This window comes from Prionailurus bengalensis, chromosome D4 (assembly GCF_016509475.1).
Source record: "Prionailurus bengalensis isolate Pbe53 chromosome D4, Fcat_Pben_1.1_paternal_pri, whole genome shotgun sequence".
Lineage (NCBI taxonomy): Eukaryota > Metazoa > Chordata > Mammalia > Carnivora > Felidae > Prionailurus > Prionailurus bengalensis.
Window position 1 is genome coordinate 71,564,016 of NC_057359.1, and position 27,022 is coordinate 71,591,037.

General features: G+C 39.9%; 1 protein-coding gene across 6 annotated transcripts in view; it reads right to left on the minus strand.

Moving 5' to 3' along the window:
* LPAR1 (lysophosphatidic acid receptor 1) overlaps positions 1–27,022 on the minus strand; it is a 135,519-nt gene that overhangs the window by 32,547 nt on the left and 75,950 nt on the right. For all 6 annotated transcript variants that reach the window (XM_043566423.1, XM_043566420.1, XM_043566424.1 and 3 more), the window contains one exon: positions 24,210–24,957. In XM_043566423.1, coding sequence (XP_043422358.1) covers positions 24,210–24,957 — 748 coding nt within the window. The remainder of the gene's footprint in view (positions 1–24,209; positions 24,958–27,022) is intronic.

Consider the following 27,022-nt stretch of genomic DNA (forward strand, 5'->3'; position numbering starts at 1 on the left):
TTTTCAGCAACGATAGAAACTAGCATAGTCTAAATGTGAACCGATTATTAACACAGAGCCATAATGTCTCTTGCTGAAGACAAGGTCTCAGCATCATAGTTTTCTCACTACTCAGAAACTACCCAGAGAGGAGGGCTAAAGATTCCACTCTAAATGTCACCCAAACACTCTTTCCTTCCTTCTTCACACTCCTGAAGAGAGAGGGCTGCTTTTAGTTCACAGGGTGCTAATCTCGCCTCGCTGGGGATTGCAAGGTCAGATTTTCAGCCTCCAGAAGGTCTAGCGCAGAAATGAGGCAAGGATGTTGACAAGCGCTGAATGAAGACTTCATGGCAGACACATTGCTTTTATTCTTCAACACAGTGTAGGATCAGTCTTCCTATTTCTCAGATGAGGAACCTAAAGTTGATTGCCATTAACTTGTCAAGCTACCACTCAAACTGAAGTCTGTGTTCAAATCCAGGTACACCACTGTATTCTCAGACCGAGAAATTCATCTGGCATATAAAAGGTGACATCTATCTATCTATCTATCTATCTATCTATCTATCTATCTATCTAGAAATAATGTGTAGACCTATCTGACTCAAAGACATTTTCTCCCCAGACCACATCACACAGAAAATACAGACAGAGCAGCCACTACATTAAGCACACGTTTGCCAAAGTAGCATTTACCATAGGGCCAAATCGGAAAGGTTCCTCCTAAGAGAAGTGAAAATCAGCACCAACTTGTCATCACACACACAAACACACACACGCGCGCGCGCACTCACACGCGCGCACACACACACACTTTGACTCTAAAAGTCTTTAAGTCCAAGTTTTGCAAAAGTAGTGGTGAAAGGTGTTTTTAAATATATTTTGAGTAAGTATATCCATTTTTAGCTTTAGATAAACAAGCCCATGTAATAAGCAGACTAGACCATTAAGAAACTGCAGAATATCCCCAAGGAACAATAGCCCATTTTGGATGGGACACAGAAAGCAAAGGGGAATTAGGAGACACAAGCCTCGAGAACAGGCTTCCATGATTCTGGAAGAATGAAAATATTAGGGCAAGAGATTTCAGCTTTCCTTCTTAGGCAGTGGGGATCCATTTGAATTATTGTTTGGGAAGATCACTGTGACTATTTTGCAGGATGGAGAGGAAAGGGAAGATGCTGTAGGTGGAAAGAGTAGCTACGAAGTTCAGTTGGGCACCTGCTATACTCCTCCACGGGAAGGCTGGCTGTTATTAAACTGTATTAATGAGACATGTCCAAACTTAACAATAACAAGTCCTTTATCTTTGGCAGGAGATGAAGGACTAAAAGAAGTTCCCCTATTGCTTTTTTCCATTGTTCCTGCCCACAGAAAATGCCATCATCTCAAAAGTTGCCTCTTCCCAGGGGAAAGCAAGTCTCACACCCAAGAATTTACAGCTCCTTAGTCCTTGATAGATTCTAATCATGTTTCCCTTTGTTTTCTTATGTCGATATCTCCCTGGCTTTTCAACTGTTTTATTATTGTGTTTACAATGACTTTCATAAATGAGTTTCTACCAAAATTTAAGAACAATCTTGTCTGTGAGAATAACTCATGGTTTCCATTTTATGAGCAGGGAACTCTCACTATCTCTATTTTTACAAATGAGAAAATTGAGGTTCTGAGAGCTCAAGAAACCTCTCTGGGCAATTCAGCTAACAAATGGTGGGGTCTGGGGATCTCAATGCCTCCAGAGGCCCTCACTCAGAGCCACAAAGCTACATTGCCATAGAGAAAAACAACACGAGATAGAAATATGTCAAAATGGTGGTGGTCAAATTCAGGATGAGTTTTGTATTCTTCTCAAATATTTACATATATGACAAAACAATGACACTGGATGGGATTTACTTTGAAAATCAGGAACAAATTAGTGATTAGTTAATAATATCACATGCAATCTTTGTGATTCAGCTCCATGAGGTTTAGATTGCTCAGTCCCTTGCTCTGCAAAATACCCTTCATAATTACACAGAGATCCTTCGCTTGGCCATGGGCTCTCCCTTTCCTTTCCTTGTAACTGATGTGGAACAGTCTTCTAATGAGGCAGATGTCCTTTTAAGCTCCTCAGGTTTCTCTAGAGAATGTTAATTACCACTCCCCCCACCCCCAAACACACACACAACTCACCAAAAAATAAATAAAACAAAAAATTCCACTGACTTCACTCTATACTTAATTAGGTGTAAAAAAGTGTCCAGAAGTTATCAAGAAGTATTATCTGTAAAAAAAAAAAACTTTAAAAAGGGCTATGATATAACATGCACAGTGAACCACATAACTCATTCTCCCTATGAGCTAAAAGATTCTTAATGGCAGCTGGAAAAAGATCTAGAATTCTTCGGGCTGTATGTTCACTTTCAATAGTAAAGACTTTATAGTTGGAAGATAAACCAAATTCACTTCAAAACATAATCCAAGGGATGGAAAGCAAAACCGTAAAAATTTCCTAAACTTTTGGGTGCAAGGCAGTAAGTTTTAAAGACACTAAGAACTACTGTGCCACCTTTCATTCTAAATTGAGTCAACCAATAGATGGGAAAGTCCAGGCCCACAGAAGGCTTTCGCTGAACCACACTGTGACAGCGGGCCACCAGCCTTCCTGGAGGAATGTTCTAAGAAATGATCTAGGCAACATGGCGCTGCATGTGAACACTAAGTTGTCCAATGTGCCATATCATGGCCAACGTGTCCAAATGAAGACCCGTAGGAGAAACGTCTCTTTGGGCTCAGCACTCAGAGAAGCTATTTCTTCTGATTTTACCTTATGGCCACCAAATCATGAATCTTTTTGCGTTTATGTCTGCATGAACTGCCAGAAAGCATGTCCTTATCTGACTCCGTGTCACTTTCTGGCATATAGTCTTCCCTTTCTCTTTTTCTTGCTTATTTTTAAACTTTGTCCTCTGAATGGTACACATCTTTTTAAGCTGCCTTAAATTCTTTTTTCTCCCCACAAAGTGTAAACAAACACAGGCACACACTTTGCACACGTCTGTAAGACTGTTTATAGAATCCTGCTATTAGAACATGAAAAACACCCGGCATGAATGGAACCAGCATGTCTCCTAGAGACCAAAAGGGAGAAAATAAATTTTCATTTCTCTTTTAAACAGCGAGGTCCAAGTGAGCCTCAGGTCTGTCACCCCACAGGCCTTTCATCTGACACTCAGATTACAACCGGGCCCCAACAGAGTCGTGCAGTTACACTGTGATTAGCTGTTTCCGTGCCCCTGTGCTCAGGAAGTGAGTGGTTGGGGTGTAAGACTTCTAGGTCCCCTGGAGGTAGGTGGATAAGGCAATTGTCAGGTTAGAGGTGTGGCATTTCAAAATCAAACAGAGTGGAAGATGTTCATGTGAAGGAAAGCAGCAAGAGGCAAGAGAACCAGTTAAGAGTAATGTCTCAGCAGCCAGAGGCAAAGAAAACTTCAAGATGGAAGTGTTTATGGACGCATTCTTTAAGGAAAGGCATATAGTTCTGGTGTAAATATATATTTTTTCTAATGTAGACTTAAATACATAACGTCCTTTAGTCTTTCATTCAATAACACTGATTGTTTTAAAAAATTTCTTTAATGCTTATTTTTTTGAGAGAGAAAAAGACAGAGTGCAAGCAGGTGAGGGGCAGAGAGGGAGGGAGACACAGAATCTGAAGCAGACTCCAGGCTCTGAGCTCTTATGACAGCTCAGAGCCCAAAGCAGGGCTTGAACTCACAGACCTCACGATCATGACCTGAGCTGAAGTGGGATGCTTAACCGACTGAGCTACCCAGGCACCCCAACGATTCCTTTTTTCTTCTGCTGTAATCGTATTAAAACACATGCACATCCATGGTGGATACACTCCCTAAGTGACCCCCAATGAGTCATACCCTCCTATAGTGCCCTCCCCCTGTGTGTGGGAAGAGCCTGTAACTTGCTTCTAACAAACAGAATATGGCAATGGTTATAGAAGTTGAGCAGGTTCTATTATATGACAAAGGTGAAGGGATTTTCAGATGTGATTAAACTGACTTTAAGTTGACCAAAAAGGAGATTATCCCGGGTCCGTTGGACCTAATCAAGTAAGCTCTTTTAAAAAAGAATCTAGAGGCCAGAGACTAGAATGGAAGCAACGGAGACGCTCTCTCTCTCTTCCTTGCTGACTTGAAAGAAGCAAGCTGCTGTGAAACCTGCAGACACAAAGAAATGCGTGCTGCCAACCACCTAAGGGCTTTTGCAAGCAGATCCTGCCCTAGTCTAGCCCTGCCATGAGAACAGGGCCCAGCCAACATGCTGATTTCAGCCTGGTGGGACCCTGAGCACAGAACCCACTAAGGCGTGCCTGGAATTCTGACCTGCAGAAACGGAGATAATAAATGGGTGTTTTACCACCAAGTTTGTGGCAATCTGTTATGCAGCACAGAAAACAAATCCAGCATCTAAAGATAGGCACTCTGGGGGCTGCCTGGGTAGCCCAGTAGGTTAAGTGTCCGACTCTTGGTTTCAGCTCAGGTCATGATCTCACAGTTCATGCATTTAAGCCCAATGTTGGGCTCTGTGCCGACAGCACAGAGCCTGCATGGGAGTCTCTCTCTCTCTCTCTCTCTCTCTCTCTCTCTCTCTCTGCCCATCCCCTGCTCGCTCTCTCAAAATAAATAAACAAGCCTTTAAAGCTATTTGTTAAAAAAGATAGTTTGTATGGGAATTGTTTATAGTATTAACTAAACAAAAAAAAAGTGGAATGGAGACTTCAGACTTTTTTTTCCTCAAGAGTTGCTAGATATATATCACTTATATTCTTTTTTTATAGCCTTGATGCTTGCTTTAAAAAATAAGCATTAATGTATTTTAATATAATGATGCTTTTAAAATAAGCATCAAGACTCTTAACTGTCCACAGCATCCTTAGCCAACCTCTCCCACATTAAATGTTTCAGATACTTAAATTAAAGCTGCTGCCACCATGCCCGTGATGCTTGGCTGGAAGACCACCGCATGGTGTCCTTGGGAGGATTCAGTGCTTACTTGCCTAAAGAAATCTGCCTCCAGTAGGGCCCAGAAATGTTTAGCCTGGCCAGCCTGAGTCCTCCACAATTTTCTAGTCAGCCAGCAGAGAATCAAGCTCCATTTTCAGATTGTTACAGTGATTCAGCACATTCAGGTCAAGGACTTCAAGCCTGGAGCTAGAAGACCATTTCTTCTCCCTCACCTGCCACTGGGACATGAAAACTACCAAACAAACATGGAACCAGCAAGCTTCCAACAGACCTGAAAGGAGGAGCCTAGGTTTCACTTCTATCTGAACACTGAAATCAAAACACAGCCTTCCACCAGGCTACCCAGCCAAGGCTCAGTTCCATAAATACCATGTTCTCTCTGCTCCGTGCAAAATTATACCCCAGTGATGTATTTCCATGCCACTGTGTCCAAAAAGCAGTTAGGCAGCAGTGGCTGTAGTATGGGTTAGAGGGTTAGGCTTATGAACATTTGGGGGAAAAAAAGGGGGGGAGGACGATGTTTGTCTCTTTTTCGGAAGCATTTTTCTGATGATCAGAAACTGAACTTAAAAATTCTAGTATTATATATTTTTTGTGTGGTGAATACAAGTTTTTGGTATGCAGTTCAAAGGCCAAGCATTTTCTCTTTTGGAATTATTTCTGGCAGCAAAGTACTGACAACGTTCTTTCAAACTGTTGTGATTCTTATATGCCAATTGAAACCACTTCCACACTGAGGTGTACTGGACACAGAAATGGCAAGTTTTCATTGTTTACAAAAAATCAAAGAGTAACAGCCACTTTTCCTTTCCTTTCTTCCTTCCCTTTTTTCCCCTCCCTTCCTTTTTCATTTTTAACTTGTGAAATATTAAAAGGTAGCCACATAGCAAGTATGGGGTGCTAGTTCTGAAATTACGAATCCTGCGTGAGGGTGTAGACTCCAGGCAAACAGTGAGTTACCTTCAGCAATTCCCATAGTCTCTTGAGACTCAGTTTTATCACCTCTAAAATGGGAATGATATTAGTTGCACTGTCAAACCTATGAGGCATACATGTATAATGTCATGAGAATCTTAAGAGATTATATAGGTTTATGAAGACACGTTAGTTGATCTAAACCAAATGTTATAAGAACGTCAAGTGTTTCTTCATTTTAATAATTGATGCTTTCTCTCATAAATTGGCAGAGACAGACATTACATTTAAAAAAATAAGTGGTTTGGGGTAACTGGGTCGCTCAGTGGGTTAAGCATCTGACTTCAGTTCAGGTCATGATCTCACAGTTCATGAGTTCGAGCCCCGCGTTGGGCTCTGTGCTGACAGCTCAGAGCCTGGAGCCTGCATCAGATTCTGGGACTCCCTGCCTCTCTCTCTCTGGCCCTCCCCTGCTCATGCAGTGTCTCTCTCTCAAAAAATCAATCAATCAAACATTAAAAAATGAGTGGTTTGTTACTTTATTCCTAACAAAAATTAAAATATTTGAGCGAATTTCTAGTTACTGACAGAAACAAGTTAACAGTTAACATTTAGTAAGTGCTTTAATAACATTCGTTAATGTGAGGCACCGCACTAAGAGCACTAATGCATTTCCTCATTTGGTTCTCGCATGAATTAAGACCTATTATTATCTCCATTTTATAGATGAGGAATACGGAGTTTCAGGAAATTGAGCAGTAAGCGGTAAACCCAGGACACAAAAGCAAGCAGTCTAATTCAGAGCCCGCAGTTAACCACTCGAATGTTTCAAATACATCTTCCAATACATTTTCAGGCCCAGAACAGCAGCAGGGAGATGTGGTCTGAGCAGTTCTTTGTCGGTATGAAGGAGAGACTGCCCCTGATGAGCTGGGAGGTCTGCTGTGGGGGCCTATCCATAGGAGAGTGCCACAGAGGGACACTTAAAGATAAGCCACATCGCTGGCATACCATTTAGGCAGCCTACAGTGGAAAGGACGCTCGCTGGAGTTGTGAACTGAAAAAGTCCTGTAAGATTTAGAGCTGACCTACAGCAAGCTACAAAACCATAATGGGACCTCCAGGGCTGTGTCTAGGGCTGCAAAGGTCCTGGAGCAGCCACAGAGACTGCCGCTGCTTGATGAAGACTAGACGGAGAATGGCCCTATGCAAAGGGGAAGGAAATGAGGCAGCTAGAACCAAGAAATAAATAAAAACAGGAACTAGGGAACAAGAGGAGGCAACTACCCAGAAGAAAACAAAAGTAAAGTGAAACCAAAAAACAGAAATACAGTAGGGCCCTGGTTCCCAAACTGTGCCCCCAAGGCACCTTAGGGTTCCACGCTTAATTTAAAAAGAGCGCTGGCGGATATTTTAAGTTCGAGGGCATCAGTGACATTCAGCATCTGTGAGAAACCATGTGAAAACTGCCAGCTCGAAGTAGTTCACCGTTTCAACATTAGATGGCATTAAATTCCTTTCTGTGACACGCTTTTGCGATATTGTCTGCTACGATAAAAATCAAATATTGCCTAAAACTCACTGTGAAACAGGAAATGAGGATGGCAATATTTGATCTGAGTCCAAGTTCTAAGTTGTACAGTGCCCAAAAGGCACACAGAGTTGTGGTTAGGAATTAGATGATCTTTCTTTCAATTTATTTTTTTGTTGCTGTTTTACAAAATGTCTGCTAGATTATCAGGAACTGCGCACTTATTAAGTTGATTTAACTGCTTCATCAATTAGACTCTTATGTATTTATTTGGCACCGAAAAAATGGAAATAAGGACACTGAGAATTTATGGGAACCTCTGCATTAGGGACTAAAGTTATCTCGGGAAGACAGAAAAGTGGGGGATCTCAGAATTGAGCTGTTTTCAGAGACATTTAGGATCCCTTGTGAGGAAGGCCACACCCAGTCCAAGGAAAACCTGTCCCACTGAGTCCTGGATGCACAATAGGTCCCGATCCTTCTGTCCTCCTCTTCACAATGTAATGAATGAAGAGGCACCACAATAGGGATTAATCCAGGGACTTTCAGTTTCGACACAGCAGTATGATCATTCTATACAAACACCAAGTTACGTATTTTATAATAGTATCTACCAAGTACTTACAATCCTGGCATCTTATATAATCATCTTAATCTTCTGAGGCTTTTCTGCTTCCGCCCTACCTCTTGTTATACAGACAAGGAAACAAAAGCATGGGGCAACTGAATACACGGCCCAAGTTGACAATGCTATGGGGTAGGACTAGGGTTAGAATCCAGGCAGTTGGCACTTCAGAGGTAACACTATTATACCTGCGCTCTACTGTTCAGTTGTCAGGCCTTTCGGTTTCTAAAGAAATAAATACACATTAGACCTTTACATGGAACAAAGTGCTTTAAAGCAGTACAGATATTTAACTATTAAATGCATTCCTATTTTTGTTTACTCTTAGTTTCTCAGTCCTGGAAAAGCACCCATCGCTTTTCAAGGCTTGCTCATGTCTGTCCTTATGAATAAAAATAATGTAAATGGTTGCAACATGGCACCATTGAGAGAAAAAGAAAAAAAGCCATCCAAATCCTGGCACGAATGTAACAAAGTATTCTCATTCCTTTGTGTAAGAGTGTAAATTGGTACATACTTCATGTAGAACATTAAATAATCAAGATTCAGAAAGTCTCAGTGAGGAGAGTTAAGATTCACATTAGATAATATTTATCTCAGTGTTATTTACCATAGCAAAGAGAAAGAGGGAGAGAAAACCTAAATGCTCCCTAATGCCCCTAAATACCCCCTAAATGACTGTGGGTGATCTATCATTTGGGATGTCTGAAGTCTGTGTAGATAACTCATGTTTTCATACAAATGACCCACAAGACACATGAAAAGATGCTCAACACCACTAATCATCAGGAAGATGCAGATCAAAACCTCAATGAGATATTATCCCCTTAAACCTGTCAGAATGACTCAAATAAAAATTACAAAAAATAACAAGTGTTGGAGAGGGTGTGAAGGAAAAGAAACCCTCATGGGCTGGTGGTCGGAAGGACTCTGGTGGAGCCACTGTGGAAAACCGTCTGGAGGTTTCTCAAAAAATTAAAAATATAACTACCATATAAGCCACTAATTTCATCACTGGGTATTTACCCAAGGAACACACTAATGTGAAAAGATATATGCACCGCTACGTTTATTGCAGCATTATTTATAATAGCCAAATCATGGAAACAATTCAAGTGTCCACTGAGAGATGAATGTACACACACACACACACACACACACACACACACACAGAAATATTACTCAGCCATAAAAAAGAATGAATCTTGCCATTTGCAATAACATGGATAGACCTAGAGGGTATAATGCTAACTGAAATAAGTCAGAAAGACAAATACCATGTGACTTTATTCATATCTGAAATTAAAAAAATAAAACAATGAAAAAGGAAAAAAAGACACAGAAAAACAAACTCTTAAATACTGAGAATGGTGGTTGCCAGAGGGGACACAGGTGGGGGATGGGTGAAATAAGGGGGATTAAGAGAATACACGTATCTTGGGGTGCCTGGGTGGCTCAGCTGGTTAAGCATCCAACTTTTGATAATGGCTGAGGTCATGATCTTACGGTTCATGAGATCAAGACCGAGTCAGGCTCTGCACTGACAGCGTGGAGCCTGCTTCCTTCTCTCTCTGCCCCTCCCCCTCTCCTGCTCACGCACGCAGATGCTCTCCCTCTCAAAATAAATAAATAAACTTAAAAAAAAGAATGCACTTATCTTGATGAGTGCTGAGTAATGAATAGTTGAATCACTATATTGTACACCTAAAAACTAATAGAACACTGTACGTTAGTTATACTTCAATAATCTTTTCAAAGATTACTTAATGGCATTAATGAGCACAGGGTATTTTTTTAAGTTGTGCAACAAAACTGTATGTAGTGTATAATCTCAGTTGTAAAGTATTCATTATAACAAAGGATTGGAAAGAAACAGCGTTTTCATTTTAATACTTTGGGTTTTCTCCAAATGGTTTAGAATTCCAAATTTTCTTAATTTTAATGTTTTCATTTTCTTTTCTTCTCTTTTCCTCCCAATGGATATATATTACTTTGGTGATCAAGAAAAAAGTCATAAAGATTAAAAAGGGATTCAGTACCTACAGAGGTAAATGTAGTCCAACAATACAAAATTCCTACATCATCACTTACACTGTAACGCTCAAAAACCTCTTTTACAGAAAGTTTTCCTGATATATCCTACTGATAGAATTCTCTTCCTTCCCTCAATTTTTAGATAGCATTACCTGAACTGTTTTGTTGGGTTTTTTTTTTTTTTTAGGTATTTTTGTTACCTCGTGCCTTTTACAATAATCATCTGTATACACGTGGCATCTTTCCTAGCAGACTGTAGGCTTCAGGATGGTAGGGCCCTATTAGCTTCGTAACTTTATCTATTATCAGCCTTACTCCCATCCTTGTAGTTGGGTCATACTGGTAAATGAGTGGGGATTATACATTTTGGTATTTGTTATGCCAACACACAAAAGGCAATATAGGTCACTTGAACTCAATTGGTTTGTAAATAATTGCAGTGTTCTCTATAGCACTAAAGAGAAATAACTAGATCTAGTAAGTGGCACCCTAGAAAATAGTTCCACCCCAGACTGTGGGTAAATATCTGTAACCCTCCATCTTTATCTAAACACAGTCTGGTTTCTAGAGACATCAGAGTGTTCTGCAATTCCAAGATGGTTGAGCAGAGGCTGAAAGACCATGCGTCCTTCCAGCTTCAGAAGAAGGGTGTGAATACCCATGATCTTTGTAAGGCTCATTCCACACCAAGTTTCTAGGATTCTACATTCATTGGTTGAATGAATAATTAAGAGATACATGGATAGATGAATGCACAAACTAATGGGCTGAATCCCCATATATCACCCTCAGCTCCATTTCTATGGGCAGATAGTGGGAAAATGCCACCAACGATAATACAGACCTATAAAAGTGGCTGAATAGATCCAAGGAATGACCATGCTGGGGAAACAGTTCAAACAATTTCAACCACTCACAGGTGGAACTTTCATGAATGCAGAACAATAGGTAAAGCATGAGAACTTCATGTTCACTCAAACAGGTGCCAGACAACATTCTAAGCACTTAACCTATCTCATTTAATTCTCAAAATAACCTCCCCTTTTGAGGAGAGAGTGATAAGTAACACTCTCTCCAATCATAGATAGAGAACAAAAGCTCTGAAAGGTCAAATATATTGCTCAAGGTCCACGCTTATATGTCAGCTGAACTGAGATTTTTAACTCATGTACATATCAATCCAAATCCCAAGCTCTTTATGCCATACTACTTCCAGAATAAAATGAAGGACTGGTGGGGGGGGGGGGGGGAAGAAAACTCTTTATGTTGCCCATGAACAACTAAGTGATTGATTTGTCCTTCTCTGTAAAGGTCTCCATGAAGACATACACAACTGCATCAGGTTAAACACCCCCCACCCAAAAAAACAAACATGGTTGCCTTACCTCCTCTTTTGGGGAGAAAAAAGTTTTTCCTTAGAATAGAAAATTTCATGCCTACCTGAAAAAATCTTCAATGTGCCATGATTTCTCAAGGGATCTTCATAATAAGCCATTACAATGCATTTGCAGTCATTAAATTAAAGGTGGCATATTTTCCTTGGGTGACAATAATTAGTGTGGTTATTCCACGTATTTTGAGAATACAGTCTACTTAGTGCAAAAATATCAATTTTCTTTATAGTAAACTTTTCAAGGGCCAAGAATCTTATCTTAGTAACACCGTTTTCTCCCTAAGTCCAACTCCCTTTACCTTCCTCTCATTCTATCTTTCACAAAGCAAGTGTACAAATACACAAGTGTGGGGGCAATCGCCAGTCCTAACGCATGTGTAAGTGGTACCCATAACGTGTCCATTTTAGTAGGAAAGGTGGAAAATAGATTTTGGAGATGAGCAAGGACAGGTTTAATGCCAGGTCTGTGTAACTAAACTGGATGCCTGGATGCCACCACAGGGATGCTGCTTCAGTAGGTCTAGGCTGGGGCCCAGCCATCAGCCTGTTCAATAGCATCCCACATGATTCACACGCGGGTGGTCCTTGGACCACACGTGGAGAGACCCTGACATAGCGAAGCCCTTCAGGGTACAGATGAAGAAACTATCATAAAGGTTAAGTGGACTGCCCAAAGTAAGTGGCAAATTCGAAGTCAGAATATAGTTAACACCTTTGCAACCACACGACATCACATTTCTTGCCTAGCATTCCAAACTTTTTTTGCTCACTGCTCTATCAGCAGCAGCTGCAAAAACATTCATCACTTACATTTATGTGACAGCCCCTATAAAAAAGAGTTTTCACAATCATTATCATATATGATCTTCACAAAAATATATTATCCATATTTGCCAGATGAGGGAATTGAAGTTCAGAGAATTAAGATTCTTGCTTGAAATTTTTACATTATGTATATTTGGGGCAAAGCAGTAGGATTTAATGAGTTTTGATGACTAGTAAGCTCTCAAATGTTAACCATCTTTTTTTTTTTTTTGAAACAAAACGATAAATACTGACTCAGGAAAAGTTAAAATTGGTAGAAAAGCCTGATTAAAAATAAAATTAAACCCAAACCCTAATAACACTTATTACTAATTAACCCCTCTGAATCAAATACTTTTGATAAAATTTAGCTATGAAGTAAGGCCAAGGTAAAGTCAACATGAGAGGAAAAATGAAAACTCACAATGGCAGACATTTGTTACAATCTGAGATGTTCCAAAAAAAAAAAAAAACTGATAAATTCATTTTACAATCTATACAAACATATTTGATTCTCATGAAAATTTCAGTTACATTAAATCTGAACAAAAATGTAGCAAACTAGAAATGTCTTAACTATGACAAATATTACATCATTGAAAGAATTAAAATAGATTAGTAATATATACTCCAGAAAATACCTTCTCAACAAAAGTTAAATGTTACTCTAATTCTGATTTAAATATCTATAAAGACAGTACAAAAATTTTTTTGAGGTCTACATAAAACAATGGGTCAAAATATCCCATAACCTCAATAACTTACTGAGTAATACAGTTACATGCAACGCTATCAGTAAAGCTGTAAGTGGGATTGCTGAGGCACAACACATTGGATATGTAACATATTGTAATGTAACAGATCACTTACTACGTAAAGTATTACATAGACAGATCACCATATAAGTGTATTTTTTTAATGTTTGTTTATTTTTGAGAGACGGACAGAGCATGAGCAGGGGAGGGGGAGAGAGCAAACGAGACACAGAATCTGAAGCAGCCTCCAGGCTCTGAGCTGTCAGCACAGCTCGAACCCACAAAACTGTGAGATCATGACCTGAGTGGAAGTCAGACGATTAACTGACTGAGCCACACAGGCACCCTAAATGAATGTATTTTCTAATTCTGTTTCTAATTTTTTCTGTTCCTGCTTCTAATGTCTTTTAAATTTATGTAGGCGTTAGCGACAAATTTCTCACTTGAAAAGTGACAGGACCAAATCAGATTAGGCTACAATGTTAAGAAATTCCATTATAGAATTATAGCAGTCTTATCATCTTTGCCCAGCAATGTAATAATCTACACTACTGTTAGATGTACTACTCCAATTTAGTTCCCACAGCATCCTCTTGCATTTTAAATAAACTGTTATGTAGTGGTACTTGCAAATATGCTAGACTATATGCATGGTACCTTGGAAATGTCTTTTTATGAAAACATCTTTTCTTGCCCCCTACGCCCACCAAGACTTTAGCATTTGCCAAATTAAACAAAGCTAGTGTTTCTAATCTCTACAAGTTCTGTGTATTTGATCATTACATATGTACTTTGTAGGATGTCCAAAATACAAACTCCTGTTTTTGTTCACTCGCTGATTCCAGCTCCTCAATTTATGGTCTGGCTTTTCCTTTTGGGCAGGAGGGAGGGGTGGTGGGGATAGCAATATACAAAAGAGCGTTCCAGGGCACCACGTGCTCAGCAAGGTTAGCAAAGCAAATCCCTCCAGCATAATATGGTGAATCACTTGCTGGCTGCAGCGAAAGCCTGTCAACTTTTCACTTCATCAGTTTCCTGGGCAGGTCCTGTAAGGCTGGGCTCCTAAGTGTATCTTCCCTCTCCCAAAAGAAAGGAAAATAACTCGAGCGAATGAATTCACGCCTGTAGCATGAAGAGAGGCTTTTTTGAAGTGCAGAAATACCCATTTAGAATGAACTCATGGAAAACCCTACTTAAAATGCAGCGTCCTTTGTGTCAACAGAGGTCTGCTTGGGCAGGATGAATAGGTGAAGCCATGAATTTCCAGTCTCCCGATGCCAGATTAAATCCCACTTCTTCAAAAAGACCCTGTTATTGCTGTGTCACCCTATTAGAACTTCTTATTTGCTTTGGATCATCACAATGACTCCTCTATTGGCGGAGGAGACCTGCCAGGGTTTAAGTAAAGCCATGACCGCACTCAGTCTAGACACTATCATCTTCGCTAAAATACATGAATAAAAAGTAGCTTCTTGGAGGCATAAGGCTGTAATTTAGACCTCAAAGGAAAAAATATCAAAGGTACAAACACAAGACAAAAAAAAAACACTTTTGTTTATACGGAAAAACAAACTTTGTTAAAATACTTTTTTCAAAGAGCGTGACAAGCCATATGTAAAAGGAGAGAATGATCCAGTTCAAAACTGGATCAGTTCAAAGTGTATATACCACTTTGTCTGTTCATAAGCATACATAAATTCTGAGAAATAAATATAAGATTCTATAAGCCAGATATGTCCATTTCTAGACAACTCAAAATAAAACTCAGAAATATTGAATAAGTGGAACCCTTTGTAAACTTAAATCGATCGCCAAGATGATATGGAAACAAGTAAGACAAAGAGAAAAATCTATGCAGAGAGAGTTGACAGGCATCTAAAATGCTTTATTTCCCACCCACCGCTGATGTGTGCTGGGGTTGCCGGATAAAATATATGATGCCCAGTTCAACTGGAATTTCAGATAAACAATGAGTACTTTTGTTAGTATGTCCTGTACAATTATTTTTATTTGCTAAATTTGGTAATTCCCATGCACACATGTGTGTTTATTGTAAGTGGTAGGTGTCAACATTTCCTGGCAATAATCTTTCAGGTCCTGAAACATACATGTCACTACAGAGCCCTTCTTACTTCCCATAGGATGTTAATTTGCACATATAGAAATTCATCCCTTTCCTTATAGGTAATCAGTCAAACTCATTTCCTTTACAAACAATTCGATGAGAAACTGCTAACTGCAGTCAATTAAAAAAAAAAAAAAAAGAATGTATTGTACCAGTGCAAAATGTAGGCAAAAAATGATAAGCACAATATTGTCTTAAAATTATGCAAGATTTCCTTCCCACCCTCAGGAGATTTGCACACCTAACAGGGGTTATTGTCATATCTAAGTGACATATTAATCGCAATATATAAGGAGGTGACTGAATATTTAATCCAACAGAGTGCCAACAATATCTAATAGAAATTATTTCTTTGCCTGGGTTCACATGGCAAATTCCTACACATTATCTAAGACAGAATTCCTAATCACCATCATGAAGTCTTTCCTGACATTGCCCAATCAGAAGACAGCATTCCTATAGCACCTTGCTTATTTTATTTATAATACTTTATTGTATTTATTTAAATGATCTATCATGATCTACTAAAATGAGAACTCCTTGAGAATAGGGTCCATATCTTCACTGATCTTTGCATCCCTACTCCTTAACTCAATACATGTTTGCTGACAAAATAAACTATTATTAATAAGCTCACGCTGAAACTTGGCCTAAAAAAATGTCCTTGACAGGCAGGATGTGGAACTGCCTTATTATAATTACCTTATAATAAATGCTACTTTGAATGAGACTCAGTATTAAATTACACTGGATTTTAAGGTATACAGGTATATTTCTATTATTATCAGGGAAGCTGGTAAAATTCTATCTGGAATAAAAGGTACATTTCACTTACTCATTCAACAAATATCTAGAGTTTGCTAAATTCTAGGCCCTGTTCTAGGTGCTGGCAAATAAGATATAGTCCTGCCATCATGGAATGTCCATAATGATATTCCAAGGAGATTGATGAAGTAGATGTTAAGAGATTAGGAAAGTAGCCAAATACCCTTTATCCTTTTCTTTCCAGGCAAACAGTGATGGTGGCCCCCACTAAAGGAATCATAGCTGGTCACTCTCTAAAGCTGGAGATGACTAGGGAACAGCAATAAGATGTCATGACCCCATCCCCTGGCCATTCTTCCACTTATGCCAGACTTGGTCCTTCATTGCAGACCAAAAGCAAATAGAATGGTGCCCTAAATGGTGGCTGGGCTACCAGCTGTGCCCTAAGCACAGAACATCCATCTGAAGGAACTGATGACCCTTTCTAATAGATACTGACAAAGTGGCCTGTTCCATTTAAAAATTCATTTTAATGGTTAATGCCGTTTAATGATCTTCAGAGTTATCAGGTCAAACTTGCCATTACTAATGATGCTAACAGGACTTTCAATACACAGGGCTGAGGCTCAAGAAGGAAGATGGAGGCAATTCTACAACACAGATGTATCTTTGGAAAAGCAAAGGCCACTGTGAATAAAAGGTACAGCTTATTATTGGAGCCAGCAGCTGCTAAAACACAGTACGACTTTTACACCATGTCATGAACAGGAAACACTAGCTCAACCACCAAATTTTACTATTGTATCTATGCTGGTAGGGTGGGTATGACAGAAAGAAAGAGACAAAAGGGGAGGGTACATGTGCAGACAAGACCTAATAGTAATGGTGATATTAGCTACCACCTAGTCAGCGTTTTACATGAGCCAGACCCTGGGCCACGACGTGAGCTTCACATGAGTCAGCTCATCCAGTGCTCACCATCACTTGATAAAGGCCCTACGATCCTTTTATTAATTCTGAAACTGAGAGGTTAAATCATTGACTCATTGTTATGAAACTATTAAAAGAGGAGTCAGAACGTGAATTCTAAACTCTGGCCTATCTTCTTCCAGATCTAAACTGTCAAACCCTAAGTAACAGCAATTCCCCATGGTCACCACACACAGTTCAAGGAATCCTTGCATCTTCTAAGATCCTTAATGAAAGGGACAAATGTCTGTGCAGCATTCATCTGGGGACTTACAGGAGCCTCAGGTATACAAAGTCTGAATCAGACCTAAAATAAGAAAGAGCTTCATGTTCTGGCCACTCTGTCCGCACCTCAAAAGGAACTCTGTTAGGTTCATGTGGTATTTTTGTTTTTTGTTTCTGTTTAAAGGTTTCTTCGGAGTAAAAATATTTGAATGGAGTTGGGCAACAAAAGGGTATAAAGAACTGGTATTTGAAAGTTGTTTTCGCTTCTGACCAGGGCCCAGGATTTGGGGTCTGGGCAGCACTGTGGGGCTTCTGTAGGGTGTCCCTCCTGACCACACCCACGATGCCAAGCCAGCCTCACGGCTGGCCAGACAATCAGGGCTCTCATGAATATTCTCTTAGGTTCTTCCTCAAAGAGGTCTGAACAGGGATGCCACAGGGATCTGAGGAGACTTGGGGCAGCTCTGGTTCCCCTACAGAGCAACAGGATGTGCAGCTGGTCACCAGCGGCCAGGGAATAAGAGTCTCTTGTATCCACTCCTTTCCTCCAGCAACGGGATCAGCTGGGAAGCCTTCTCTTCCTGTCACAGAGTGCTCTATGGGAGAGTAAAGCAAAATCAATTCATTTGAGATTATTTTCCATAAATGTGCCACTCCTTTAAATGGGGAATATACGTCTGAAGCTAACTATTAAAAAGGCTGATATGAAGAAAAATCATAACCCCTTGCTATTAAATTCTATTTCTGTGTTTTCTACTAGAAAACGCTACGTGCTTGATCCACAATAATTATGTCCTTATCGTTTTATTTATAGGCCAATAAATAAAACTGTAAATAATCTTGGAAATCAAATTGGCCAACTTAATCCTATAGATGAGGTACGGACAAATTAATGCACAGAGAAAGTAACTTGCCCAGAATTACCCAGATGGTTTAATGGCAGAGTCAGGAGTAGATCCCAGAGACATCCACCTCAATGAATATTAAGTGGGAACACACACACACACACACACACACACACACACACACACACTACAGGTTAAAAACAAAACTTGATAAAAACCAAGATAAATGAAAAATCAATACAATTGCTATTATTAAGAAAGCTGACAGGATGCTAATATGGGTAAAGACTACATACTGTGCAAGTAATTCAGTTTCCAGTGACTTTGTCAAAAGTTTCATTAGAGAGATTACCAGGTGGTTATAATGAGGCCAGATTCAAGGGGACCCTTTCTGTGAGTGCTAGGTATCTTTATGGCCACAATGCTAACACTAGCCACATAAATACATGCTGATGCTCACAAGGAAGGAAATGACAGAAAACATAAAGACCACTGAACAAGACGGAGGCATATGCAATAAGCAAAGAACCTTTCCGGAAGTCGGCAAACCTCGATCTTGGTTTGGGCCACCAGATAACTCAGATCTAAATTTCTCAATTAACTTGGGAGCCTCAGTCTCGTTTTTTGTAAGATTAGGGAGTCGGATAGTGTAGGGCTTGTTTTGTTCTGTTTTTTACTATTTGTAATTTACAAGGACTCTTTCAGCTCTAAAATTCTAATCCGGACAGATTCTTGCTTTAAAAAAAAAAACCAAAAAACAAAAACGAAAAAACAGAAGTTCTTCTTTACCATCTATGCAGTGAATTAAATCCAGCATTGAAATCTGCATTTTAAAAAGCCAAAGGAAAATGTAGAAAGAATATAAACAAATAAAAAGCAGAACTATGAAACAGACTGACACACATCTGGCATTGACCAGACTTGGTTTAGGCCTGTTGTCCCTGTGTCCCAACTAGTTAGTGCCTGTTTTCACTACCAAAAGCATCTCAGTTTGGACAATAAATTATATGGTTACCCCTGTAAGGAACTGGCCTTCTTAATCTTGGTGAATCTCACCAACTCGAATCACCTACAGGCAGAAGCCTCGATGCCTTAGTATGTTATGAAGGCTTTGACTCTGCAGGCCAAACTCCATCTAGCACACCCACCGTATGCTAATCACACCTGACTACTTTGGTTCAAGGTGAGGAGCTTTGCTCCCGCTACTGCTCAGCTTCCCTTCCACCCCCATCCTACAGAATGGCAGGCTCCCCCACATGCATCAACACCTCAGCTCGGTATTGCCTCCTCCAGGAGGTCACCTGGGATACTCTGCCCAGACCTCTCCTAGCACATGGACCCCAATGTTTCACGGCTTTTTATGTCCTCTATTCCACCCGAAGCTCTGTAAAGACAGTGCTTACCATATTTGTCTGTTTATCCTTTACTACATTATTAGCACTCAACATGTCTGTTGCATTAAATTGAGAAGTACATAAAGATTTGCTAACAGGATATTGGCTACATTGTCTTCCATCGGAGCGGGCAAAAACAACGGGCTTAAACTCATCTGCCCACCACCATTATTACCACCAGGAACAGCTTCTTATACGATACGTGGAGGGCCAGTGTCCTGTGGGTCATGGGTCATGGTCTACAACAACCTCACAGCTCAATCCCACTTCTGCCACTTACAAAATGAATGACCTTGAGCAAGTTATTTGCCCCATCCTAACTCAGTTCCCTCAGTATAAAACGGGGGAAACACAACTTTCTAAAAGGTGGATGGAGAGCAGTGCAAGCACTGACCCTGGCACAGTGGACACGGGTAGTGAGTAGTAATTTGGCTTCAGTGGTGATCATTTCCAGCCAGAATTGATCCAACTAGGAAAACCTGGGCTCCTTCTTCTTCCCCAAAGAGACAAGCCGCACCTGGATTTCTATATATTTCTATTTGGTCCCTTACCCTGTCCCAGGACTAAGATGCAAAAACCTCCGCACAATAACCACTATTCTCCTTCCAAATCCTGGTTCTTCGCTTTTCTTCTTATCCCCCACACAAGTGTCCACACAAGGAATACGGCAAGAAAGGCAAGGACTTATAACTCGAGATAGACTGTGGTCAAATAAGGTAGAACTTCTTGACTGCCAGTCTGATTCAACTGTGGAACACACTGAAAAGGAATTCTTGGTAAAATGTCAAGTAGGGAGAATTCAAGGCTGGGGAAGGATTACATGACTTCTTACTGGGACTGTGAACCCTTAAGTTAACGACACCCTGAGCAAAACACTTCCTCAATCAGAAGCAGTCAGTTACCGATACTCCAATGCCAAGCAGTGGAAAGGATCTAATGAAATGACAGCCATGAGCATCATTAGAGGAAGCAAAAGGAGGAAAGGAATGTTCCCTTAAAGCTTTCTTCTCCCCAGGAAAGAAGACACAAATAGCTAGGAAGTATCAATGGCAACAAACAGGATCACAATGTTTTAATTAAATAGCACGGTGCTGGGGCGCCTGGGTGGCGCAGTTGGTTAAGCGTCCGACTTCAGCCAGGTCACGATCTCGCGGTCCGCGAGTTCGAGCCCCGCATTGGGCTCTGGGCTGATGGCTCGAAGCCTGGAGCCTGTTTCCGATTCTGTGTCTCCCTCTCTCTCTGCCCCTCCCCGGTTCATGCTCTGTCTCTCTCTGTCCCAAAAATAAATAAACGTTGAAAAAAAAATTTTTTTTTAAAAAATAAATAGCACGGTGCTGTTGGAACTTTATAACAAAATACAGCATGAGCTGGTAGTTGTTTTTATTATAGAGAGGCAGGATGGTATGGAGGTAAACACACACACACACACACACACACACACACACACAAAGGCTCTGGAACCAGAGTGTCTGAAATGTATTCTAGCTCCTGTCCTTAACTAGCTGTGTGACCTTGGGCAAATTACCTAACTTCTCTGTACCTCAGTTTTTACCTCTGGAATATAACAGATACTTACTTGTACTTATAGTCAGCAGGGTCTTTTTTTTTTTTTTTTTTTTTTTTTTACAAATACTAATTTCTAAGGTAGACTAGTGCTGGGTACATGATTAATGGTATATAAGTATTTGACAAATAAAAATGTTAAGATCCAGCACTCAGTCAAAATAGTTTATATGCAATCTGGTGCTTAAAAATTGGTACCGGTATTGCTATGATAAATCTCAAAGAGATCTTTATTTTATGTTGACTCCTAAGAGTCTGACTTACTGACCAACACATCCTTCTGTTGATCATGGAAACTGAACGGGTCTGAAACCCAGAGGTCATTCTGACATGGTGAAATGGAAACTGAAGGTTTTTAACACAGGTCATTAAACCTTAATCATCTCCACAGTAAATGCAAGTAAAATAAACACATTTTTTATTAAGCATCCACTGTGGCCAGTCACTTCCCAGGCTGCAGTATTTGATTTGAAGGCATGGGACAGGATTGTAGCTAGGTCTGGCTTCTGCCACACAGCTGAATACAGTGGCATTAACTTAGTGAAGCCCCTTTGACCTTCTCTGGTCCTCAGTTCCGAAGGTTCGACAACTTGGTTTGGTACCACATTCATTCATTCATTCATTCATACGCACCTTAATAAGCACCTCCTTTGTGCCAGATACTAGGACAGGTAATGTGGAGGAAACGGACAACACATCATTACAACCCCATCACAAAGCTGGCAATCTGGCAGAAAGGGCAGATGTTAAAAACCAAATGTGCACCCACAAAGCCTGACTGTCGATAAGCTAATTCACGAAGAGAAGAGTTTCCAATAGACTAGATCTGTGTCTAGAAGACCAAGCCATGTCTTCCATGTAAATAGTTATGACTACACAGGATTCAAGCAGAGGAATACACTGTATGAATGGTATCAGGCGTCACCTGGCAAACATCTGACTGTTTAAGACTGTGAATTCTCTATTCTAAGCTTTGCAAGCACCCATCCCCTACAGCTCACCCATTCTCTCATTCTCGCTGCTTTTCTCAAAAGGGCTACAGTCCATTTATTTAATTTCTCCTTCCTGTATTACAGTCACATACACATCTTGCTTCACCAAATTTCTTCAGCTATCATCCTGGAGTCTTCCATGTTCTAAAATTTCTTCCATCATGCACCTATAGAAATAATGCTATTTATTTCAGAGGTAGTTACACGTATTCAAGCTTTGTAGAAGCTACTAGTTTAAACCTCAGAGGGCAACATTATTTCTGTTATTTTCATGTTTGGGGTTGGCACGGTGGGGCAGAAGGGGCACTTAGGGCAGATCTACACTGAAATTGTTGCCCCGTAAACTCTCAAAAAAAACCTCTCGCTTAACCTGTAAAATAATCCAATGAGGCATAAAAGTTAATTCTATATGAATCATTAAAGCTTACTACATACCAGAATGGGCAAGGCATTATACAAAGGGCAAAATTAAAACACAACTTGGCAGGTTCATAGTCCAAGTTCAGCGGTCATTTGTTACTGGCGGTTCTATGACCTATAAGCAGCACTTGAGATAATAATAGAAAAAGTGCACCCACATGAGAAGTTTCAGCCAACATGCAGAACATCAGTAAATAAATATTTGATCAAGACAGAAGTAAAATACCTCATGTTATTTAATTTCACACAAAAATAACATCCACGGTAAACTAAAACAGACAGGGCATGTCTGCAGGGCATTGTGTCAGCAATGTCAAGGTTTTGTTTTTGTTCTTACCGGTCTACCAAAGGGTCACAAGCAGGATACTCAGATATGATCTCCTTGGTGCGTTCACTTTCACCAAAATAGATGGAACTAGTTCATCAACCAGAATGCTAGTTTGTTTAGCCATAATTAGGGCCCTCTTTCCAGTGACTAAAATTCATAGAACTCCCAGAGTTTCAGAGAAGCCACACAATCCCAAGTTACATTCATTCAATCTGCTTTACAAATTGAAGCAAGAGCATTAGAGGAACTTTCCACTGAATTTCTGTGGGAAAAGGTGAAATGCTGAAGATTTTTAAAAAGGTTTTCAAATTGTGATCACACATTAGCTTAAATGTAGTCTATGGAGAAAATGTAATTCAATAGGGTAATTATTTAAACAAATTCTCACTGGGTGAACTTTTAAAACAGGTACTCTAAGCTTAAAAAGAAATGTTCTGAGGGGCTCCTGCCTCGGGGGCTCAGTCAGTTAAGCGTCTGACTTCAGCTCAGGTCATGATCTCATGGTTTGTGGGTTCAAGCCCCACCTCAGGCTCTGTGCTGACAGCTCAGAGCCTGGAGCCTGCTTTGGATTCTGTGTCTCCTTCTCACTCTGCCCCTCCCCCACTTGTGCACACTTGTGCACATGCTCTCTCTCTCTCTCTCTCTCTCTCTCTCTCTCTCAAAAATAAATAAATAAACATTAAAAAAGAAGAAGAAGAAGAAATTTCCTGTGCCTGTCCACTTCTTGGGTACAGTGCCAAGGGTCAGCACGTGGCCTGGAACTTATTAGGTGCTCAGAACTATTTTCTGAGTACAGAAATGAATAAATACACTCCTCTGAGCATTACCATGAGTTTAAATCTAAGAAAAACAATAAAGGCAAAAGTTATCTGAGTGTATATAAAAGAATAAAATCTTGCTCTTCACCTTGAAATATGAATTAATTTCCACCACTAAAAACAAAATCAATGAATAAAACATAAGTTTTTACAAAGATGGTCATAGAATGCTATTAATTCCAATCCATTTTGTGCAGCAAACCTATATAAAACCTTGATACGTTTACCTCCATGTATGTAGCAACAACTACAGAATGTGAAAGATAACTTATTTAGAAATGGCCTCATAAAAATGACTACACATGAAAGCATATGCATATTACATAAAGCACTTTCTATCTGAAAACCTATAATTAAAAGACCACAAGGCAAAAGTAACATAATTTGGGCTGTATGGAAACCTTTTGAAAGCTGGTATTTTCAATATATGATAGCGAAACTCATTCATGGCCCCTTTCACATCATCATTTAGCACACCACTGAGACATTTCCCTAACACCAATTCTGTAATTATAAAAAGACTTGTGTGCTGACTTCACCACAGACATTTGTTATAAAGTGCCTCATCCCCTTGTAATTCCTGAATATACACACACACCTGGTGATGCTCATTTGTTGTCTACCATTTTCCTAAATTAATATGGTTTACGTTAAGACACTGAAAATCCACAGAGTGAGTTTAACAGTCGAGACAAAACTTACCAAGCACAATGACGACAGTCTTCAGAAGACTCATCATGGTATCCCGATTCCGCCGGGGTCCAGAACTATGCCGAGACATTCTCATAGTCCTCTGGCGAACATAACCAAAGATATGAGCATAGAGAACCACCATTACGACAAAGGTCACCAAGTTGAAAATGGCCCAGAAGACTAAGTAAGAGTCACTGTAGAGGGGCGCCATGTTGGAACAATTTTCAATATCACAGATGCAGTTCCAGCCCACACTGGGTATAGCGCCCATAACGATGGCCATAGTCCAGATGACCACAATCACCACCACGACCCGCCGGTTGCTCATCCGTGTGTGGAGCTGCATGCGGAAAACCGTAATGTGCCTCTCAATTGCGATAGCCAGTAAGTTGGCCACGGACGCTGTCAGGCTGGTGTCAATTAGGCCCTGGCGGAGAAGCCACGTGCTGACAGTCAGTCTCCGAGTATTGGGTCCCGTGTTGAACATTAGGTAGAAGTAAGCCAACCCAGCAAAGAAGTCTGCAGCAGCCAGATTAGCCATTAAGTAATAAATAGGAAAATGGAAGCGGCGGTTGACATAGATTGCTACCATGACCAGTAGGTTGGCCAACATTATGAAGATACAAACAGTGATTCCAAGTCCCATCACCAGCTTGCTGACTGTGTTCCATTCTGTGGCAAGATACTTTCCACTCCGGTTATAAAAGAAGGCAATGGACTCATTGTAGAAGCACTGTGGTTCATTCATGGCTGTGAACTAAAAGAGAAGGGGAAAAAAGATGAAAAAGAAAGAAAGAAGAAACCACAGATCCAAATTTAAAGACATATAGTATGGTAAATGTGGCAAAAAAAAAAAAAAAAGCAAAGAATTTGAAAATCTGACCCTGCATAACATTCTATTATTATGTTGAAACCCCAAGGCTTTTCACTGTATTACTGCCCTCAAGATTAAAGACAGTTGGAGTTAAAAAAAAATGACAAGGTCTGTGCTTGGTGGCTGTATGTCATTGAAGTCTACTAGAAAAGCCACATGGCCCAGAAATCTTGCCTAAAATACATGAGACAGATGAAAACTTTGCAGAGAATTGCAATTGGAGTATTTACCATAGTGAAACCTATTTTGACCTGTTATTTAGGGAATCTATAAACATAGTTGGTTTACAGATAGGGTATTATTGCCCTATTATTCTTCATTTCTGTTCTCACATTGTATGTTCCATCTGTAACAAACATTTTGTAATGCAAGTCCCCACAAAGACCATCAGCACCAACATTTCAAAGAGGTCACTCTGCATCAAAGCTTCTTAGCCCAAAGCCAGCATTTGCTGTTCGACATTCCTGTGGTCAGCACTGTCTACCCCCATGACTCCCTATCCCCAGAATAGCATTTGTCAACCAATCTATGACGTTGGAGGACGTTTTTCTTTTTGGAGCACATAAATATGTTACCTAATGTAACCTCCAAAGAGCAGTTGACACTTTGACACTGCTCTACAAAAAGTGAAGCGTGCTTCAGGTTTTTCTAAAATGTGAAGCGATCATGTTTTATTGGGTCTTTTCTTATTTTGCAACATCGATTAGAATATATTCATTTATTAATTATACTCACTTGAATCCAAAAAAGGACTGAACAAGTGTATAACAGAATATAGGTAGTCAATGAAACTACTGAAACACAATTAGATGAAGTAGCATAAAGGAGACATGAGAAAACTACACATCAAAAAGAATAAATCACTTTGCCTGAAGCCTTCAGTTTTTCCGAGACTCCTAGAATCAGAAATTATTTAAGACAGCTCACATCCTTTTTCTTTTTTATCTTGTACGTTTAATAAATGACTTAGCACATACGACAGTTTCAACCACCATTTTTGACCAAATGTTCCACTGAATATCTACAGGTTGCGCATAAATGTTTACCGAACGCTGAACATTCTGGAACAGTGTGAAATGCTTATTAAATGGTTAGTCTTCTGACTTGTCCAGACATTTAAAGCCTCTTATTTAGACTTTAATAGCTCTTAGATCATGTTTCTGTCATTACACTTACCACGTGTATTGTTATTTATCACCTGTTTCTTGAGATTGTCGCCCAAGAAAGGAAAGAAGACCTTGTCTTACACATTTTGGTATCTGATGTACCTTCCAAGAGTTTCGTTCACTGCAGATCTGAGAACCTGGCTTGCAGTGTCCCATTCCACCCCAAATCTTGCCAGTACTCTGGCTATTTCATCTAATTTTCTTGCCTCTCAGTTTCTTGACCTCATCTCTAATGACCTTCTTCTATTCCATTACAACTCAGCTGCCCATTTCCATGGTCACACCCTACACTTTGTGACCACTCAGAACTGTCTCCCTTTGGAAATAAATTATACATTTGATTACTGACCACACTTCCCATTCTTCCAATTTTCTCATTTGATCCCAAATACATCAGTTCTTCAAAGTCATCTATTTCCTTAAGCATCCTACCTTTCCCTAATGGATTACCCTCCCCATCTCCCCCCTTTTTTTTATATGGCCTAGATTTCATAGTATGTTTCAGCCTCTTTATTGCTAACACAGGAACACATTCCCTTCTTGAAGATTCTGAGGTCAGATAGCCTTCAGAATTCAAAAATTGTCTGGTTTTAAGAACAGGTACACAGTAGATCACCCTTAGATGATGTAACATCCCCATCAAAATTTAGAGCATCATCCCATAATCACACACATTATTTTCTAAAGCAAAATGCATGAATATATACAAATTTGATAAATAAAGGTTATAAATAGCCTCACATAAATTCATTCTGAGCAGGCTTTGCCACTAGGTGACTTTT